At 35.1% G+C, this 21,036-nt stretch overlaps 1 protein-coding gene across 1 annotated transcript in view; it reads right to left on the reverse strand.

Annotated features, from left to right (window-relative positions):
* The window catches only part of LOC107722256 (T-lymphoma invasion and metastasis-inducing protein 1-like), a 61,289-nt gene extending 40,562 nt beyond the window's left edge, over positions 1-20,727 (reverse strand). The window contains exons 1-4 of the mRNA XM_016530535.1: positions 20,430-20,727; positions 4,656-4,764; positions 2,796-3,666; positions 528-710 (exon numbers count right to left, since the gene is read on the reverse strand). Of these exons, the coding sequence (XP_016386021.1) occupies positions 528-710; positions 2,796-3,656 (1,044 nt within the window). The 5' untranslated portion in view covers positions 3,657-3,666; positions 4,656-4,764; positions 20,430-20,727. The remainder of the gene's footprint in view (positions 1-527; positions 711-2,795; positions 3,667-4,655; positions 4,765-20,429) is intronic.
* Between the last annotated feature and the right edge of the window lie 309 nt (positions 20,728-21,036).

A 21,036-nucleotide genomic window follows, 5' to 3' on the forward strand; every position in this document is an offset into this window, starting at 1 on the left:
ATTAAAAACAAAATATAAATATCATTATATTTTTATAAAATTTTTGCCATTTTTTTATTGTATCTATAAAAAATGTAAAATATAAACACCATTATATTTTATAACTATTTGGTATTTTTAAAATATTTTATTTATAAAAATATAAAAAACCATTACATTTTTTTTGTTTATACCAACAGCTGACTGGGATGAGTGTCTTGTGAAATCATAATACTGTCCTGTGGGAAACAACAGTGGAGTCTGTGTGAACTCGCACACAAATGAGTCATTCATATGTACAGTCTCTCTACATGAGGAGATTCAGAGGATTCTGGGGGATTAACCGCAGTCAACATTCATAACAAGACTAAAATTCCCTGGTGTACACCTACACTAACACAACATTACACTCACATTCTTACTGCACACCTACGGGCGTTTACACTGACACTCAATGACTCCAGTCATTCAAACAAAGCCATTCACTTTCAATGAGAGCGGCTGATCTGAAACAACACGAGACGCTTCAAAGCTGTACAGTTCACTACCAACTTGATCATTGACCCACTGTCGCTCCCTGCGAAGGCGGCCCCTGCTGACGTGGAGTAAGCGGAGAAAGACACAGACATGGTCTTATAGCGTCGAGCGTGGTGCTGAGACGCCTCGCTGTCCCCAGTCAGCCCATCGATACCGCTGTCCTCATAATCACTGCCGTCTCCTGCTGTGACATCCTGAACATGAAATAAATACATAAACATTTACCATGATCATTTGTGATAATGGGATAATTATTTAATTTACATCATTTTATAAGTATACATTTAAATTTAAGTTACAGTATATTGGAGTACTTTCTAGCCAAAGAAACAGTCACAGAAGTCTGACTCCAGGATCTGGATCATCCGAGAGAGAGCAGGAAAATACAGCCACCACCATATGGACTTGGACAGAGATTGACAGCTACTATGGTGGTACTATAGTATGGTAATATTAGTACCATGGTACTTTGATATAGCATAGAATTTACAAATTACTTAATAAAATGTCCTTAAATTAAAATTCTAGTACCTTGGTGCATGTTCTTCTAACCATGGTAGTATAATAATTTTAACAATCTATAAAAACACCATTATATTTCTATCATTTTAACACATTTTTATATTGTATATGTACAAAATAGAAATACCATCACATTTTAAAATAAATTATTGGGAATTTTTATGTTATCTATATAAAAACACATAATATTAATACCATACCAATACTATAAAAATATATAACATAAATGCCACATAAATACAGATATTGTAAAAAAAAATATATAATAATAATGGGATGAGTGTCTTGTGAAATCATAATACTGTCCTGTGGGAAACAACAGTGGAGTCTGTGTGAACTCGCACACAAATGAGTCATTCATATGTACAGTCTCTCTACATGAGGAGATTCAGAGGATTCTGGGGGATTAACCGCAGTCAACATTCATAGCAAGACTAAAATTCCCTGGTGTACACCTACACTAACACAACATTACACTCACATTCTTACTGCACACCTACGGGCGTTTACACTGACACTCAATGACTCCAGTCATTCAAACAAAGCCATTCACTTTCAATGAGAGCCGCTGATCAGAACAGTGAGTAGCCTCAAAGTTCACTACCAGCAGAAGCGCAGATAGTCAAGCTCATGTTTATCAAACAGAAAAGGCTACTAGCCTTTTTAACCGCTGACAGTGTGAACAGAATATTTTTACACTAGTTTTGAGGAAGCTAGTTTTATTTTAAAGTAGTTCAATTTCAAGGACCCTATAATTTCAAAAGTACTTAGCTCGATACACTTTACTAACACCTGAAACCTTTTCCAGTTTGTGTTTTGATCATTTTAGCTTAGCCAACTACACTGAATATCCCAGACAACTGCTGGTCTAACAAAAATATAAATAATATTTCATATTTTTATAGATAGAATATTTAAATCAAAAGAAATAATTATAAAATACAATGGTATTTATATTTTATAATTTTTATAGCTAGAATGTAGAAAGCAAGTAATTATACAAATATAATAGTATTTATAATTTATATTTTTATAGATAGAATATAGAAAAGCAAATAATTATGAAAACATAAAAGCATTTATAAATTATATTTTCATAGATAGAATGTTAAAAAAACACAAATAATTATAAAATATAATGGTAGTTATATTGTTTATTTTTATAGACAGAATATCTAAAACAAAACAAATAATTATAAAATATAATGGTAGTTATATTGTTTATTTTTATAGACAGAATATCTAAAACAAAACAAATAATTATAAAATATAATGGTAGTTATATTTTTATATTATTTTAGGTATGGCACTGATGAACCCAGAAACATTTTGCACTTGCACATTCTTTGAATTTTGGCACTTTTTTGTGGCCTCGATTTAAAAAAAAAAAATCTAAACCAGCTTTTGCCTAAATTTTTGTGTGCAGTTTTGCATTTGGTTTGGATCTACCCACCTGGACAATCCGTCTACATTTTTGCATGGACTGTGTTTGGTGCTACTTTATTCATCACACATTATTAATCATTTTTTACATATAAAATATAAAAATGCAAATAATTATAAAAATATAATGGCATTTATATTTAATATTTTTTGATTAAATATAAAGAACATAAAAAAATATAAAAATATAATGGTATTTATAAATGTTGCGAAATACAACCGTATTACAGCTAACCAGAATGTATTTGGTGTTTAATATTGGAGCAGTGACAAATAAGATTAACTGTGGGCGGGGCTACCCAATCCAAACTCACCTGTATGGTTTGTGCCCGCCTCCCTTGCATAACTCCTTGATGATTGGTCGGTCCCTCCGACAGACAGTGAGATCGGCGGCAGGGCAGTGTATACGCGCTGTATGCGGCTCCGTCGTCCTCACAGGGCGAGATCATCTTATCCTCGTCACCTTCTCTGCTTGTGCCGCCGCCCTTGTGCCATTTGGCATAGCGTCCGTGTGTGGGCCTGCAGGCGGGGCTCTTCGGTCCGTAGAGTTCGTCTAAAGAATTGGCTCGGTTTGAGTCCAGCAGCTCCTGAGCGGACGACTGTAAACAGGTTTCGCAGTCGTCCGGCGTGTCTCCGATCTCCTCCGTGCTGGTCAGGTGCTCCTGGCTCAGGTCGGATAAGGACACCTCCAGCGAATCCTCCCTCCACATGTCCGCAGACTTAGAGCGCTTCTTTTTAAAGCTGGACGCCTCTTGGGAACTGTCCCGTGTGCGTTGGACGAGTGTCGTGTCCTCCGGCGGCTCAGTGTCGTCCTGTGTGGCTTGTTTGGCGGTGGCGGCGGGCGAATGGGCCGGATGGTTGTGGAAGGACATGGGTCGGAGATTCATGGCCACACGGTCCACCCAAATGGGGCCGCTGAAGTTGGGCAGCATGTCCGAGTCGTTGAAGGGCTCCAGGCCGTGGTCAGCCAGCGACTGTGGGATGCTGGGAGTGCTGCTGGAGCGCGTGCTGGTCTCGGAGTTGCGGTGCTCTGGTTTTCCGGACGGCGTTCGGCGGGAACAGTACGTCTGCTTGCTGGACAGGCGGAGCGAGCGGGACATGTGCTTACGGGAGAGGTGGCGCTGGCCGTCTCCATAGTAACCATGGCCGCCGCTATGACTTTCTGTGTTACCCATGGCTCAGTATCTGCAGCAGACAGAGAAAACACAGGTCATGCAACTAAATATAACTGACCCATTAAGATTTTTTGCACTGTGTTATTATTTGAATGACAACTATTTATGCATTTATTTATAATTTTTTAACACGATGTCATACAATTAAAGATCAAAAACAATATGGCAATTAAAGAAAAATTGCACAGCAGAGTCTGATTAAGGAACGAATGACTCATAAGCTCACTGGTTCATTTTAGTGCATTATATGATGACAATGTGCAGTTAAAGATAAAAATTATCAAGTCTGAAAGTATTATTTATAAAATAATACTTATAAATATATGAAAATATGAATTAAATGTTACACATTTTTTTAAATATATAATTAAGGTCAGTTATTTGACTGCATTTATGCTGCAGAAAAAAAGACAAAAACTTTTTTAGCATGAACTGTTTACATGTATTAATTATGGAAATTATTATTTAAAGTGTACTGTATTATTTAATATCATATTTATTATATTATATAAAAATACATATTATATATACAAATATATTAAAAGTATTTATATATTAAAAATCTTATTTATACTAAAAACTAATTACTTTTATATAAAAAATCTTATTTATACTAAAAACTAATTACTTTTATATAAAAAATCTTATTTATACTAAAAACAGATAGATAGAAAGCACACCCCAGGTGGTGATGCAGCCACGACGCGAGTATATAATAATAATAGTAATAAAAATAATAGTAATAAATACATTTTAAAAAATTAAGCAAAATGTTTTATATATGTGTATATAAATATTTTTTTATTTAAGTTTTCTCTTAGAATTATCCAGTAAGCTTCAACATAACACAACACATTTTCAAAAATAAAATAAATTTTTATACATTTTTAAATTAATTCTTAGTGAGATTATATTCACTCCAAATGAGTTTCACACATGAATTGGCATAACACCATCAGTTGAGTCTGACAGGTACAGTATGACTGTTTCTGAAATGACCTGCGGTGTGCCAATGGCATCCCAATCCCAGTCATGATAGATTTCACTCTGCATACAGATCAGCTCCTACTACCATGCCTTTCGTGGCGTTACGGGTGACGTCCAAAATCTGAAAAAAGAGAACGCAAGAGAGTTATAAATTACTAGTCAAAAGAATCCAAACACAGCAGTTTCTGAGGCAGTACGAGGGGTCGAGCTGTTGTGGGATAAAATTAGACTAACCACGGAGAAATACGACAGAATTAGAACTGAAAGAGGGATTGAAGAGATTCGCCTCTGCGGTTGGAGACCACACATGTTCAGGCGCTCTGGACAGCTTCAACAAACGCAAGATGACGGACTTCACTCTGAGCCGCCACATGAGAGGCTGTGCGTGTGTGGTCACAGATATATCAACCCGCGGTTACTGCTGCTTCCAATAAACGCCTGCATGAATGGAAATATATACACAATGAAATCCAAAAGACACATTTTTCATACGATACGAGAGAGAGGTCCGTTGGTACATGCTGTTGAGTATACCAATGAATAGCATACTTGCTAGCAAAATGATTAAACTACAAACAAACACCCCAAACATTTACTTGCTGAAGATAAACTTGCACTAAATTTCCTGACACATACTGATCCGGTGGCATTAGATTCGCATGGAACACAAAAACTCACTCCACTGAGATTAGTTACATGATTATTCTGAAGTTGAAAACCTATTCATGCAGGATTTTCCCAATGGACCCCCTCGTAGCAAGAGTGAAAATTCACCCTGTGATGACTAAGCATTATTGCACATGTTGATTTGGCAAAAAAACAAAACCCACCAGAAGCAATGTGAACCACCAACAAAAATGAATAATATCACCAGCTCAAGGTCAATGTGGAATTGCAGTTCCAGTCACATGATTTAAAGGAATTGTTCACCTAAAAATGAGCATTTGCTGAAACTGTATTCACACCCAGGCCATCCAAGATGAAAACAGATTTGGAGAAATGTAGCATTACGTCACTTACTCACCAAAGAATCCTCTGCAGTGAATGGGTGCCGTCAGAATGAGAGTACAAACAGCTGATAAAAACATTACAATAATCCACAAGTAATCCACACCACTCCAGTCCATCTTGTGAAGTGAAAAGCTGTGTGTTTATATGAAACAAATCCATTATTAAAGCGTTTTTAACTTTAAACCATCGCTAAAATATGAGTCGTCTATACATAATATTACCTTCTCTAGGGAAAAGTTGTTTCTTCTGAATAAGGAGAGAAATCTGCACAGATCAAGCACTGTTTACAAGCCAAAATAGTCCAAAACAGCTCTAAACAAATATGTTGGTGAATTTTGATGTGTGAGGTCAACAGGGGATGGACTTTTTCACTTTAGGAAATATTATTATGGATTGATAATTCACAATTTGGCCAGAAGTGATGTTTTAAAGTTGAAAAGCCTGAATGATGGATTTGTTTCTCACAAACACACAGCTTATAGCTTCACAAGATGTTAACTGATGGACTGGAGTGGTGTGGATTATTGTGATGTTTTTATCAGCTGTTTGGACTCTCATTCTGACGGCACCCATTCGCTGTAGAGGATCCATTGGTGAGCAAGTGGTGTAATGCTACATTTCTCCAAATCTGATGAAGAAACAAACTCATCTACATCTTGGATTGCCTGATGGCGAGTAAATCTTCAGCAAATTTTCATGTTTGGATTATTCAAAATATATCTTATTCTGTATTGCATAGAAGAAAGTAAGTCATTCAGAATTGGATCAACATAACAGTGTGCTTCTTATAGACAGCAGGAACCAGAGAGATCATATCTTGGAGCAGTTTCAGGTTCTTCATTCTCTCAGAGTGGGATCTCTCTGTCTGTCCTGAGTAACGCACCGGAGCAGATCTGAGGTCAGTGTGTAGCAGAGCTGAGAGACGGTAGTAAAGGCTCATGACAGGGCTGCTAACTCAACCGCAAACAGCAGCGAAGCATCAGGACCAGGACGCAGAGTTCTTGTTTGGCACATAAAGTGCAGAGAAGCTGACAGGAGACGTCTGAGCAAAGCGGAAACAAAACAGGATAACAAGTATTTGATTTGCATGTGTGCTTCTGTGTCTCATGTTTCTCATTTCTCTCACTCCTAGCCAGTCTGTATTAAAAAACTGAACACAACAAAAAAAAAATAGGTAAATTTATATGAAAAACAACACAAATATGCTACACGTATTCTCTTAAAACAATCTTTAATATATTGTAAAATAATCATTTTCAGGTAAATTATTCTCATTTTACGGATGTTTATATATGACAGCATATAGCCTCCTACCTATTTACCATTCTCACAGTCCTTACGTCTTGTTTGTACACTGAACTTTTGTGTGGCGAGTCATGAAACATGTCAGAAAAATTCCATTCCGTTGCACGATGGTGCAAAACTCCAGGAAACGCAAACACATAGAAATTCTCCCGTGTCTCCGTGGAAACCAGGCCAGCTCTTCACTGACAGAGCGGGGCCTACACATGCTAGCGTAAACCATCAGCATAACACCAAAATAGAAAGCACTTCAGCACAGGGCCAGCAACATCCCCAAGTGCTCGATCAAAGTTCTCACACTACACCAGCTAAGAGCAAGTGCTCATGGGTAAAAACATGTGAGTTCAGGACATCAGCTCGATGTGCCCACAGGCCTCAGGCTGTTTTTTAAAGAGCTGCCCACATAATCTGCCCCATATAGTAATAAACGAATGTGAAAAGGTTACAAAATGATCTTCCATCATCATGAAATCTACTTGGCTTGATGTTGAAAAAGAAAGACTCTGTATGCATAAGATATAGTTAAATATGACTACAATAGATAGAACAATAGAACGATAGAACGATAGATAGATAGAACGATAGAACGATAGATAGATAGAACGATAGATAGATAGAACGATAGATCGATAGAACGATAGATAGATAGAACGATAGATAGATAGATAGATAGATAGATAGGACTCAGACTCTTCTCTAAGTGAAGACATAAAGCATCCCATAAGCCTGTTTAGCTGTAACTAATGGTGTGTCGTGTCTTAACCAGCACAAATCAAAGCACACAAGCTCCTCCGACAGGGAAAATAACCGCTCTATATCACAAGGCCATCGGGACATGTCACATTCACCCGCTCTCCAGCGGGAATGGTCTGGAACGACCCGCTCACAGAAGAGCTGATGGATGCTGAAGAAGAGAGGAGGAAAAAAACAGTTCGATATCTGTCATTCTGCCTGATGTTTATCAGTTTCAATTCTCAACCAATCACATTTTGGCTTGTTTAATTTATCAGTAGTATTTGCTAAGTCAAGCACTACTATTGCTAGTGTGTACACCAACTGCAGGGTTAGTGATTTGAACCAAGACTCTAGAAACTTCAAAACAACGTTAAACACATTCAGAACAACCTGAACACCCATGCATTGTGTTGGCAACTTTTGCATGAGCAAACAGCACTAGTTTCATAAAATATAAATGTTTTGAACTGGCCTCAGACCCATTTCTGGCCTTCTCATTTATCTGCCACCAAACAAAGGTTAAAGAGAGCAGCAAACTCAAACCACACTCATTTCAAAGCTTGCTTGTTTTATCAATTTCTATGTGTTATTGAGATGAGCGCCGGTGTGAATATCCTCTCAGTGAATAAAGGCCTGCTTAGCTGATATGATCCCAGGCAGAGAGCAAAAACAGTGTGGCGTCAGACAAGAGTTGTTTATCAAATCCAGCGATGACGCCAAGCAAATAACCGACAGCCGTAAACATCCTGTCAGCCCAAATCCCCGTTCATGGAGGTGTGCAAACAAACACACCCAGGGACTCCATCACGCGATCCAAAAACCAGCTTCACAGCTCTGTGTGTTTACCTGCAAATCTCCCAAAAATGTGACAGGTGCATTTGCAGTCCTTTGTTATTAGAGTCCCCTGATCGCACATACCATGACCTGTCGAGACAGGAGAAGAGCGGTCTGAGAGCTGCCCACCGACGGCTGAAAGTCAAGATGATCAGCTTCAGGGATGCGAAAGGGTGAAAACAGCACTTTTTGCCCCAAAGCTCAACCTGACGTGCGTTTCTCAGCGTGGGAGCTTGGGAACGCTCGGAGGCAGCTGGAAACAAAACCTAAAATTCATCAGCAGCTGCAGGGCGGAAAAGAAGGAACGTTTCCTGCCAAGAAAATCAGCGAGGGCCCATTTGTGATGTTCATGCTGGGTAATTAATTCACAGCACTTTATTGAAGTACAACAATGACTAGCATTCTGGATTATACAAGACAGCAACTCCACAACTAAATATAAAATGTACAAACCGCATGAAATTAACATAAATGAATCACCTCCAGAGATGATCTTGCATGTCTGACTAGTCCAGTGGACTTAGTTAGTTAAAGGGATAGTCTACCTAAAAATGAAAATTGTCATTATTTACTATGACAATTATTTACATTATTTACCCCAAGTTGTTCCAAACCTGTAAGCATGTATTTGTTCTGCAGAACACAAAAATATATATTTTGAAGAATGAAGGTAACTAAGCAGTTCCAATGTATTTTTGTCCATATACTGGAAGTGAATGGGAACCCAAAGTTTCTGTCTTCTGTGGAACATAAAAGACGATATTATGAATAATGTTGGTAACTAAACAGTTTGGGTTCCCATTGACTTCTGCTGCATATTTGTCCATATAATAGAAGTCAATGGGAAACCCAAACTTTCTTTGCTCTGTGGAACATAAAAGAAGATAAGTAGCGGAAATAATGCGAACCCTTTCTTCTCTGGAATATTTTGAAGAATGCTGGTAAACAAACTTTTTGGGTTCCCATTGACTTTCATTATATGGACAAAAAAAATAAATTAAAATCAGTGGAAGTCAATGGGAACCCAAACCTGTTTGGTTATCAACATTCTTCAAAATATTCCACAGAGGAAAGTTTGGGTTCCCATTGATATCCATTATATGGACAAAAAATTAAATGGAAATGAATGGGAACTGAAACTGTTTGGTAACCAACATCTTCAAATATTTTTATATTCCACATAATACATACAGGTTTGGAACAATATGAGAGAAAATAATGACATCATTTTCATTATTGGGTGGACTATCTCTTTAAGATTGCTGTTGCTCAACAAAATTTCACATGCCATTTCAATAGGAATCCACATGATCTGAAGTTTCATATGAATTTCATAGAATTTGCTCATGTTAAAGCTGGTCATGTAAATCTGCCACTTTGACCAATAGAAAGCTGTCTGTTGGCACTTTATCAATCGCTAAACTATTAAAAATTGACCTTTTTTGCAGGCAAAACTTTGCTGCAATTTCACTAATGTGACCGTTCCCTGAAAAAACCTGAAATGGAATCGCCTGTTATTTAGTTATTTAAGTACCAGGATAGGCATGACGTTTTTGTGACATGCTCCAGGGGTGATCCTCTTTTACGAGATGTTTTTAAGAGCGTGATATTGGAGATGGTCTGAAAACAAGCCACTCTGGTAATACCCACAATGCATCTGGAGAACAGAATGAGCAATACGAGTGTACATTCACCATTTGAGCTCTGCCAATTATATTTCTATTACACTGGACAAACAAGTTTCTATGTCTTCAGCTGCTGATGTTATTTCCAAATTTCCCATGATTATTTTGTATCACAAACAATCAAAACACTAAACATCTTTGGGCATTTCTATCATTTTCTATCGTTCTTATTCAGGATTACCCATCGTGTTTCCATTGCAGTGCTGTTTTGGTGTCTGTTTTTCTCATTTAGAGACCGTAGAAATGTTTAATTGAGAAACGCTGCGAGGGGCATTCAGACCTAATGAAAACAGCACAAATTTACCATCTGTCTGAAAGAGACACTGAATGCAACATAAAACACAGCCTGCGTAACGAGGTTCAGAAATATAAGAGCATTTTATGATTTTAAAGTATGTGCCTTTGGCAAAACTGTGCAGGGAGGTCACTGTGGTGTGATGAATGATTGACAGGTCTTTCAGTGGATACCCTCCAGTGACAGGTCGACTCAATATCGAGACACAGAGAAAACCTGAGAGACAACCAAATGAGCTCTTTCTGTTCTAGCAATTATGGCTGCGTTTCTGCTCAGAACAAACAAACTGCAAAGCAAAAAAAAAAAAACTATAGAAAGGATTCAACAAAATAGTGTCAAACAGACCTCAAATTAAATGTTTTTTGTATCAAAAATGCCATAAACAGATTGATATCAGTGTTGTTTTAAAAGTACAGGCACATCTCTGTGCCACCAAATGAAATTTCAAACAAGTTCTTCCATTCAGTGTTATTGTTAACTAAAACTCAAAATAAAACTGCACTGTAAAAAATAAAATAAAAAAGGAAACTGTACTGTAATTTTCTGCAAGGACATTATCCATTAATTTTACAGACATTTCTGTTAACTCTAAAACACAACGCAATGCAGTCCAAAATTTAAAATATAGGTAAAACACCTGTAAAAAAAAAAAAAAAATCAATATAGAAAATTATTAATACAGTACATTGTGCCCTGTTTTTACGGATTTATTTTAGAGTGTGAAAAAATATGTAAACATTAGATGAAAATTTTAGAAATGCTGCATGTTTTTAGTAAAACTTCAAAAATTTCAACGCAAAAAAGTTGCTAAAACTAAAATAAAAATAAACTAAAACTAAACGGACAATTTAAAGAACTAACAAACATTATTAAGCAATTTTAGTAACAAAATGACTAAAACTTAAACTAAAATTGAAAATAAAAAAAATATAAAAATAAATGCCAGTTAAAAATATAAATAAATTCTATAATACTACATAAATAATACTAAAATAACACAGCTTCTATTGGTGGGGGGAAAGCCACGCCCCCAAACGCACACCGTTGGCTAAGTAATGGCAAACATTAAAAACATAACTGACATTAACAAAAACAACTGCACTAAAATGAAATAATAAATATATCAAAGTGACCCTTTGAACGCTAATTTTACACTAAACTTTACTGCGTAACCACAGTAACTGGTCATATACTTCACTATCCACTAAATCTTTTGATGCTCCCAAAATTGAGAGTTCCTCTCGGTCAGAGCAAATGCAGCATCCTGCCCTAATCTAGCGGCTTTGAAGCCCGTGAACGACGTGCTGATAGGAGGTGCAGGCATGCCCCAGCACCTCCTCAGGGACAGTTGCTGATGATCCCCTGCCCCCGTGCTTCAATAGGTGGAAGGGCTGTACGGATGGGGGATGGGAGGTGGAGGAGTCGTACCTGAGACCCCGACAACACCCACCCGAGCATGAAAGAAAGAACTTACTCTTTGCTTACTTGCAAACACAGTTTTTGCTTGAGGAAATGATAATCTAGTTTACTCTGACTTTACTTTTTAGGGACACTTAAAAATACTAAAGCAAATCTGAAAAAATAATGAAAAATAATTTTCAGTAACTGAAAAAGCTGAAATGAAATAAAATATAAACATTAAATAAAAATGTAAACTTCAAAAATGTGGAATTAAAAAATATAAATGTTGCCTTGGCAAGTAACTCTAAAATAACTATAACTAAAACAAAAAAATAATGCTTAATACAAATATTTAAAAAAGGGTACAGTTAAAATACACTACATACAGTGGGTACGGAAAGTATTCAGACCCCCTTAAATTTTTCACTCTTTGTTATATTGCAGCCATTTGCTAAAATCATTTAAGTTAATTTTTTTTCCTCTGTGTTTTTCTGTCAATATGGGGTGCTGTGTGTACATTAATGAGGAAAAAAAATTAACTTAAATGATTTTAGCAAATGGCTGCAATATAACAAAGAGTGAAAAATTTAAGGGGGTCTGAATACTTTCCGTACCCACTGTACATAACTACATAATAGCAAATCTGAAAAGTGCTGCTTGAAATTAAGTTGAAATTAAATGAAATCTAAATATTAATTGAAAAACTTAAAGGAAAATAAAAAATGTTGCCTTGGCAACTAAATAGAAATATTTATTTAAAAAACCTAATAAAATGACAAAAGCACAAGAAAATTACTTAAACTGCAGTTAAAATGAACTTAAAATATATAAAAATCTAGTTCACTTTGACTTTACTTTTAAGGGACACTTTCATAACCAGCTAAAGCAAATCTGAAAAATATTGAAAAACAATTTTCTGTAATTGAAATAAAGTTAAAATTAAATAAAATAAATATTAGATGAAAAACTTGAAAGAAATATATTAAAAAAAAAAAAACTTTGTTAATTTTTAGGGACACAAAAATACTATATAATTAGCTAAAGCAAAGCTAAAATGTCAGTACTGATGTTTTATGATTGCCATCATTACTAATAAGGCTAATAAGATAAGAAATAATCACAAAACAAGTCTTTTATATTTAGTAAAGCACACAAGTCTTAGCACCACTTAACAACAAGCAATACCATCTATGTTCCAGCACGCTAGAGGGTCAACCAACCAGTCCACGCTGTTTACTTGTGCCTTTAGGAAGCAAACAAAAGAAGATTCTCAAGCACAGAGGAAGAATGAGATCACATGACCTTTAAGACAATCTGCATGTGAAAACATCACTCTGTGTCTATTAGCATTAGCAATAATTACTGTAAGGACTTAACGGCTCTGTGCTACATGTTTACACATGAAATGGGCCACAGTGTGATGTTTTTGACTTGTCAGAGACTAATACCAAAGGGGGAGGGCAAGCTACTAGACTAACAGTATGGCATCACCATGATACTTTGATATTTTCAATATTAAATATTGGTATCAAATCATTATTATTACTATAGTGGTGAAACTAAATACTAAAAACAAATAGGTTTTGACAAAGTTTCAGTGGACTCGATAATAATATAAGCAGCTGGGTCAACCTATTTTAATTCATACACATGTTCCCGGCAAAAGTGACGTCATTTACAAATGCAAACTTCACTGCTGTTTGTGTTGGTTCAGATGTTTTCTGCACTTCCACCTGTTGTTTCTGGAGAGCCGTCAGATGAGCACGTCTGCATCAGCTCACGCCAGACTGAACGTGTCAAGCATAAACAAGGCTTTACAATGGCTCGATTTGCTACAACGGTTTGAAGTGCTACAAGCTTGCTTAAGGAAACAATGTTTACAATGTGCAGAGCATTTTTAAACATTAAAAACATTATGGATTGTGTTGAAGTTTCTACGAGTTCACTACTGTGTTTATCATGGCTGTTGATTTAACATGTTCATTTGGTGTGATTAACTGTGGAAAAAATAGGACGTTAAGATGATTAACGCATTTAAAGCATGTTTTAGTCACAATACAGTAGGGCTGGACAATAATTCAATATCAATATGTATCGCGATATAATTTTTTTCAATAACGATGATATGATTTTTAAACACATTTCCGATATTTCGATATACATTACCAGTGTTTCCCATACATTGATTTATTTGTGGCGTTTGATTTCGTTAAATAAACATGAGCACTGCACGTTTCAAAATCAAAAAATGTCGCGGGTGTTTTATATAAATGTATCTGTGAAGGGAACCGACTGTCTTCAGAAAAGTTTCGATGGCATTTTCATTTGATCTGATAAAGAAGCGTTCATGAGCGGAGCTGCTTTGATTACAGCCATTACTGGAGAAACTATATGAATGTATCTCTGAAGGGAACCGACTGTCTTCAAAAAAAGTTTTTATCTGATAAAGTAGCATTCATGCACAGAGCTGCTTTGATTACAGCCGTTACCAGGGAAACCGCTAGTTTCATCACTCTTAAAGCGCCTCCTGCTGGCAGAGAATGAATTTGCATTTTCAATAAGCCTGTCTCCAGCAACATGTTTTTGTTGTGGCTAAATTTTTTTGTTTTCTGCAGCAACTCAGAGCATTTTTCATATTCTTTATTCTGGCTGAAGCACATTTGTTTCAATCTATAAGAATAATCAGCCTACACTACCAGTCAAAAGTTTTTTAACAGTAAGATTTTTAATGTTTTTTTTTTAAGAATTCTCTTCTGCTCACCAAGGCTGCATTTATTTTATCCAAAGTACAGCAAAAACAGTAAAAATTTTTATTATTTTTACTATTTAAAATAACTGCTTTCTATTTGAAAGCAGTTATTTTAAATCTTCAGAAATGATTCTAATATACTGATTTGCTGATTATCAATATTTAAAACAGTTGAGAATGTTTTTTTTTTCAGGATTCTTTGATGAATAGAAAGAGGAGTCAGTATAATTTTTTTTTTTTTTTGGGAAAGAATTTATAGAAATTTTATTTAGCGCTGCAATTTTATTTTATTTATCATTTTATTTAGCAAGGATGCTTTAAATTGATCAAAAAGATTATAAAAGGCATTTATAATGTTACAAAACATTTCTATTTCAGATAAATAGTGTTCATATCGATATCGGAATTATATCGTATCGACCGAAATTAAGAAATATATCGTGATATATTTCCATATCGTCCAGCCCTACTCTCCAGTATATAGTTTTTGGCACCTGTCTTAGGGTTTGACATCATAGACAACCCCTTTAAAACAGCTGCCCTCAACCACAGAAATAACAACCCTTCAATTAAATCACTCATCAAAACGCAGGGCGGAACAGGTATGAATGGTGTTTTTGATGCATTCTGGGTAAACGGAATTATAGGCCACATTAAGAGGAACAGGAAGCCAATGAGACAAAACCAAGTGAGCTGCTTACCTAGACAGTATCTCTAAGGCATTTTAAGTTAGTATACACTATCAAAATAAAAGATATAGCCAGATCATCATATGCATGCTTCATGGAGAAGGCAATCCCATAATGCAGTACACAGAGAAAACAAATTTTTCCAATATAATATCGGAGTAAGAGAAATGTTAACTATAAATATACTTATTTCATTCAGTACTGCGGAGTATTAATATAAAAGTTCAATAATAAATTAATTTCATATTTATTTCTTAAATTAAAAATTACTTTATTAAGTAAAAATATAAAGGATAAACTTGTAATCATTTGTAGTCATGTCTCTAGTGTGAAAAACTAGTGACTAATAAGTTAATTTCATATTTGTATTATAATACGTGTATTAAAAAATAATAAATTTATAAAGAAATATATAAAAATATTACATAGAATTATAAATAATAAAATTAAAAAACCTACTGGAATAAATTGTAGTCAAGTCTCTAGTGTAGTCACAAAACAGTGACAAATAAATTTATTTAATATTTTTATTTCTAATAAAAACAATACGTTAATATAAAAGCATATATAAAAATTATTAAATTTAATTATAAATAATAAAATAATAAGCACTATTGGAATCTCTAGTGTAGTTATAAAAATAATATAATAATAATTCATGGAGAAGGCAATCCCATAATGCAGTACACAGAGAAAACAAATTTTTCCAATATAATATCGGAGTAAGAGAAATGTTAACTATAAATATACTTATTTCATTCAGTACTGCGGAGTATTAATATAAAAGTTCAATAATAAATTAATTTCATATTTATTTCTTAAATTAAAAATTACTTTATTAAGTAAAAATATAAAGGATAAACTTGTAATCATTTGTAGTCATGTCTCTAGTGTGAAAAACTAGTGACTAATAAGTTAATTTCATATTTGTATTATAATACGTGTATTAAAAAATAATAAATTTATAAAGAAATATATAAAAATATTACATAGAATTATAAATAATAAAATTAAAAAACCTACTGGAATAAATTGTAGTCAAGTCTCTAGTGTAGTCACAAAACAGTGACAAATAAATTTATTTAATATTTTTATTTCTAATAAAAACAATACGTTAATATAAAAGCATATATAAAAATTATTAAATTTAATTATAAATAATAAAATAATAAGCACTATTGGAATCTCTAGTGTAGTTATAAAAATAATATAATTATAATACATTAATTTCAAATTGCTATTTATAATAATAATAATGCATTTACAAAAAAATACATTAAAATATATAAGTAATAAATAATAATAATAATAACAACACGTTTACAAAAATATTATTAAAATATTAAATTAAATTCTAAATAATAAAATAATGGAATAAACTGTAGTTGAGTCTCTAGTATATAAATAATGAATACATTTCATATATTAATATATTTTATATTTCTATTTATAATAAAAACAATACATTTATAGAAAAGTATATAAAAACTACTAAATAAAATAATAACTAACTTTTGAAATCAGTCACTTACAGTTAGGCATGGGCCGGTATGAGATTTTGACGGTATGATAACCTTAAGCAAAAATATAATGGTTTCACGATATCACGGTATTGTCGTTACAGCTCTAAAATGTGTTATTTTTAAATGACTTTGAAACATTTTCAAGCGGAATGACATTTTCAAATCGCGGTATACCTTGAAACCGGTAATCGGCCCATGCCTACTTACAGTATGTTTTCATTTACATTAAGATGCTGCCTGTGTAGACCAAAAAGCAGCTATCTGGGTTATGGAACAAAACTAGACCACAGCATCTTGACATGAAAGTTGAGAGGCACACAGATAAAAGGGATTCCCCGTGTTTAAACACTACTATCACTCACCATACAATCCCAGCTGCTAGTGTGAACACGTCACTCCATCCTGTTGACAGGGAAGTATTCCTGGTATGGATCGTAAGTCATAAAACTCTGAAGGATCTGTTTGTAAAACAATGCATAAGTGCAAGATGAGATACTATCTCATGCTTACGACAGGTTTGATTCCCTCTAACCCCCCAAAACCAATCCAAGAGAGTTAATTAACAACGCTGATACACTCGGAACCCAGCGGCAATGACCACATCAAAGCACAATGAAAGTGATCTGTATTTATGAAAATCACGTTCTAGCCTCATTTTTAATTATCAAAGTCAGTGTGTCCCCCGAGTAAAGAAGGAAACTATTTCAATCAATTACTTTCAAGGGAAGAAAAAGCTTGGGTCGGTATTAAACCCGTTTAGTTCTAAATAACAATTAAACCTTTGTTGGCTTGATTGCTGGTTCCGTATGGAGATTATGAAAACTGAACTGCACTACGGTCAAAACAAAGTATTAGTTCCTCAAAGCTGATACTGTTTCTGCATTTTTTCAGAAATTAGCCTATTAAGTGCAAATATTTGCCCCAGGAACTGGTATTTAGGGGCATTTTTACCTTCAAAAGGGCATGTTAAATAACAACACACTAATAATTTTTGTAAAACACTTTAACTGAATCAATTAACTGACATAAATCTTAAATTTGAACACTTATGGCTTAAATATACATTCAAATCAACATGAAAAGTAGCTTATTACATACAATATTTCATGGCAGGTTCCCATTGTGATGCTATTGGGGCATGTTGTCACAGACATTTTTTTGTGTTTTCAATGACTGTGAATCTAAACTTCTGATCAATAACAGTGAAACTGTCTCTCAGAAAATAAAATCTATAAACTAGAGTAAAAAAAAGTGTGACTAGCCAGGGTTATCTCCATATGAAATGTTAAACAACAAGAATTGGCCAGAGATTCTATTGTGATTCTGTTGGGGCATGTTGTCACAAAGGGTCAATGCGTTTTCATTCAATTGTGAATACAAACTCCTGATCAATAATGGTGAAAACTGTCTATCAGATTTAAAAAAATAAATAAATAAACCAAGAAACTAAAGTACAAAGTGTGACAACTAGCCCCGGTCTCCTGTGCATTAAATGTTAGACAAGAAGAATTGGCTATTGGGGCATGTTGTCACAAAGGGTCAACTTATTTTGAATGAATTGTGAATCTATACTCCTGATCAATAATGGTGAAACGGGGTTTTAAAAACAAACCAAGACACTAACGTAAAAATGAGACAACTAGCCCCGGTCTCCTCTATATGAAATGTTAGACAGCAAGAATTTGTAAAAGGAACCTTTTTGACACCACATTTTAGTCACTTTTGGCCCAAATCTGACCTTGCTTGTGACTCAAAACTAGCTTTAAGTTTTTTCACTCTCCATATGTGTTCTCTACTGGCTCTCGTATGATGCAATGCACTTCACAGCTGCGTCCACCAGCTCTGACCTCCTGTCCTGCCTGACTGCGGATAGCTGATTCATTTCCATCTGTATACCAGCAGATGAGAGATTCCTTCTGTCTTTCAGCCTTTCCTTTTCTCAGGCCATTCAGAGCAAATGAATTCAGCCCGTCTAAAGTCCTTCTCACCAGGACACGCTCAGAGGGGATTCTCCTTGACTCTGACCGACTCGCACATTTGCAATTCATCATCTTCCTCACACGGCTACACAATAGCAGCAGCACAGGAGCTTTGTCATTCTAACGACACACGCATGGACTGTTTACGGCGTCTGACACCCACAGAAAGCCTGCGTTTGCGTGTTGATGTTCTGTCATTAACTACCAGTTCAATTAGCATTTAAGACCACGGGTGGAAGACAATAACAATGTTTTAAATGAGCTTTGTTCGTTCAGGATGTACCTTTTGATATGCAACAGGCAATTGGAAAAGCAGCATTATTAAGACATGCAACGTTGCTAAAGGCAAAATAAAACTTGTTTTGCAAACCACAATCCAAATGTCACACATGCAAACTCATATCCCCAGCCAAACAAACTTCATTGGAATTTTTGCCATCATTTGGATCCAAATAGGAATTCCAACGTAGAATTCCAGCAACCAACAAGTAGATCTTAAGAACAGATAGTTCACAAAAGGACTATTAGGTTCCCAATGGGATCAAATGTCAATGTAGAACATCACAAGGACATTAAAGCAAATCTTTCAGGGTTTTAAAACTCTTACATCTTTCTTTAAAACCTAGTAGAAAGACATTAAAATAATATACCAGCAAAGTTCTGATAAAGACAATATGCAATATGACTCAACAGGGCTCAACTTACTTTTATGGTTATTCCCAAACACTGGATAAGGAAATTAAAATATATTTTATAGAGATAATTTGCACTGAATTTCTTTCACTGAAATATTTTGTGATTATTTAAAACACTAGAGTATTTCGGAAAAATGAAAAAAAAAAAAAAAAAAAAAAAAAGAATGAACATTTAACAATACATATTTTAAAAAATTAACAAAAGTAATTAAAATATATAATCAATTAAAAAAAACTCAAAAACGTTTACAGAAAATAAATAAATGAATATAATTCCATTATATTTCCAGGTTGTGACTGTGGGGGACCCTGCTGACACTAAAATAATTTAACAATAATGAAGGAAACATTTTACCCAAACACAATCTTGTGCAATTCTTATGTGATTCCATTAGGATTTTTTAGGATTTATTGCAAATGATGACTCAAATTCCAACAGGGGTATTATGACTACGGATATACCAGCTATACATGAAACCTCAGTAACAACAAACCTAAAGTAGAGATGTATAAACTTATGAAACCATTGAAAGTGACTAACATGCTTTGCACATCTACAAAAAAGACTTTAAGATCTGTGTTCAGTATACAATAACCAACAATAAACATGTAATGGTTATTAATGTTTTGCCGATGCAAACCCTTGTTTACCATGTCAATAAGCTTCTTTGAATGTTCAGATAGAGCAAGTCAAAGAGAGACAGACAAAGTCAGACGTACAGACAGTGCAGTTCAGATGTGGGAAATCCTTTTTATCTGCCTTCTCTGCCTCTCGACAGATATCCAGAGTCTTTGAAGCCGTGAAACTGCAGCGTGTCTTCTACCGAAAAGCATCAACACAAACCCAAAGCCTGCCGCCACACCTCAACAACCGCACAAACGTCTTACCTTCCCAGGGGGCGATCCTGTGACCCAATGACACGCGTCCTTTCTAAAATCTCATGTTTCCTGCAGCGCCGTCCACATTCCGTCTCCAACTCCACAACATACTGACTCCCACGTGAGTGGCCGCGAACTGAAACAGCTTGGGATGGGGGCTGTGTCCGTTCAGCGATCTCCCCCCTCTTCTCCTCCCCTCTCCCACACTCTTTTTACCTCCTTCCCCTTCCCCCTTTCCTTCTGTCTCGGAATGACTGAGATTGGGAGCAGGAATGCGTGTGGTTCTGCTCCTTTTGGTCTGTCTGAACGGTCTGGTATGACCCTGCGGAGAGCACCAAATTTACACAAGAATTCAAACCCAACTCTCACAAACCCAGACTCCGCCCACTTCTCACACCTTTCCCACAGAGCTCCGCCCACCTCAGGGCAAATTCTCCCGCTGAAATAAAGTCTGCAAAATAAAGAGCGCATCCTACAAAAAAAACATGTCTAGGGCACATTTAACCACAAAATCAAAAGAAAAATTTTTTAAAATATTTTTTATAAGCTTATTTTATTACCATGGTGCTTTTTTACCATTACAATATAATTTTTTTTGACTATTAAGCACATTTTC

Source organism: Sinocyclocheilus rhinocerous, unplaced genomic scaffold, assembly GCF_001515625.1.
Source record: "Sinocyclocheilus rhinocerous isolate Xijiao unplaced genomic scaffold, SAMN03320098_v1.1 scaffold2589, whole genome shotgun sequence".
Classification (NCBI taxonomy): domain Eukaryota; kingdom Metazoa; phylum Chordata; class Actinopteri; order Cypriniformes; family Cyprinidae; genus Sinocyclocheilus; species Sinocyclocheilus rhinocerous.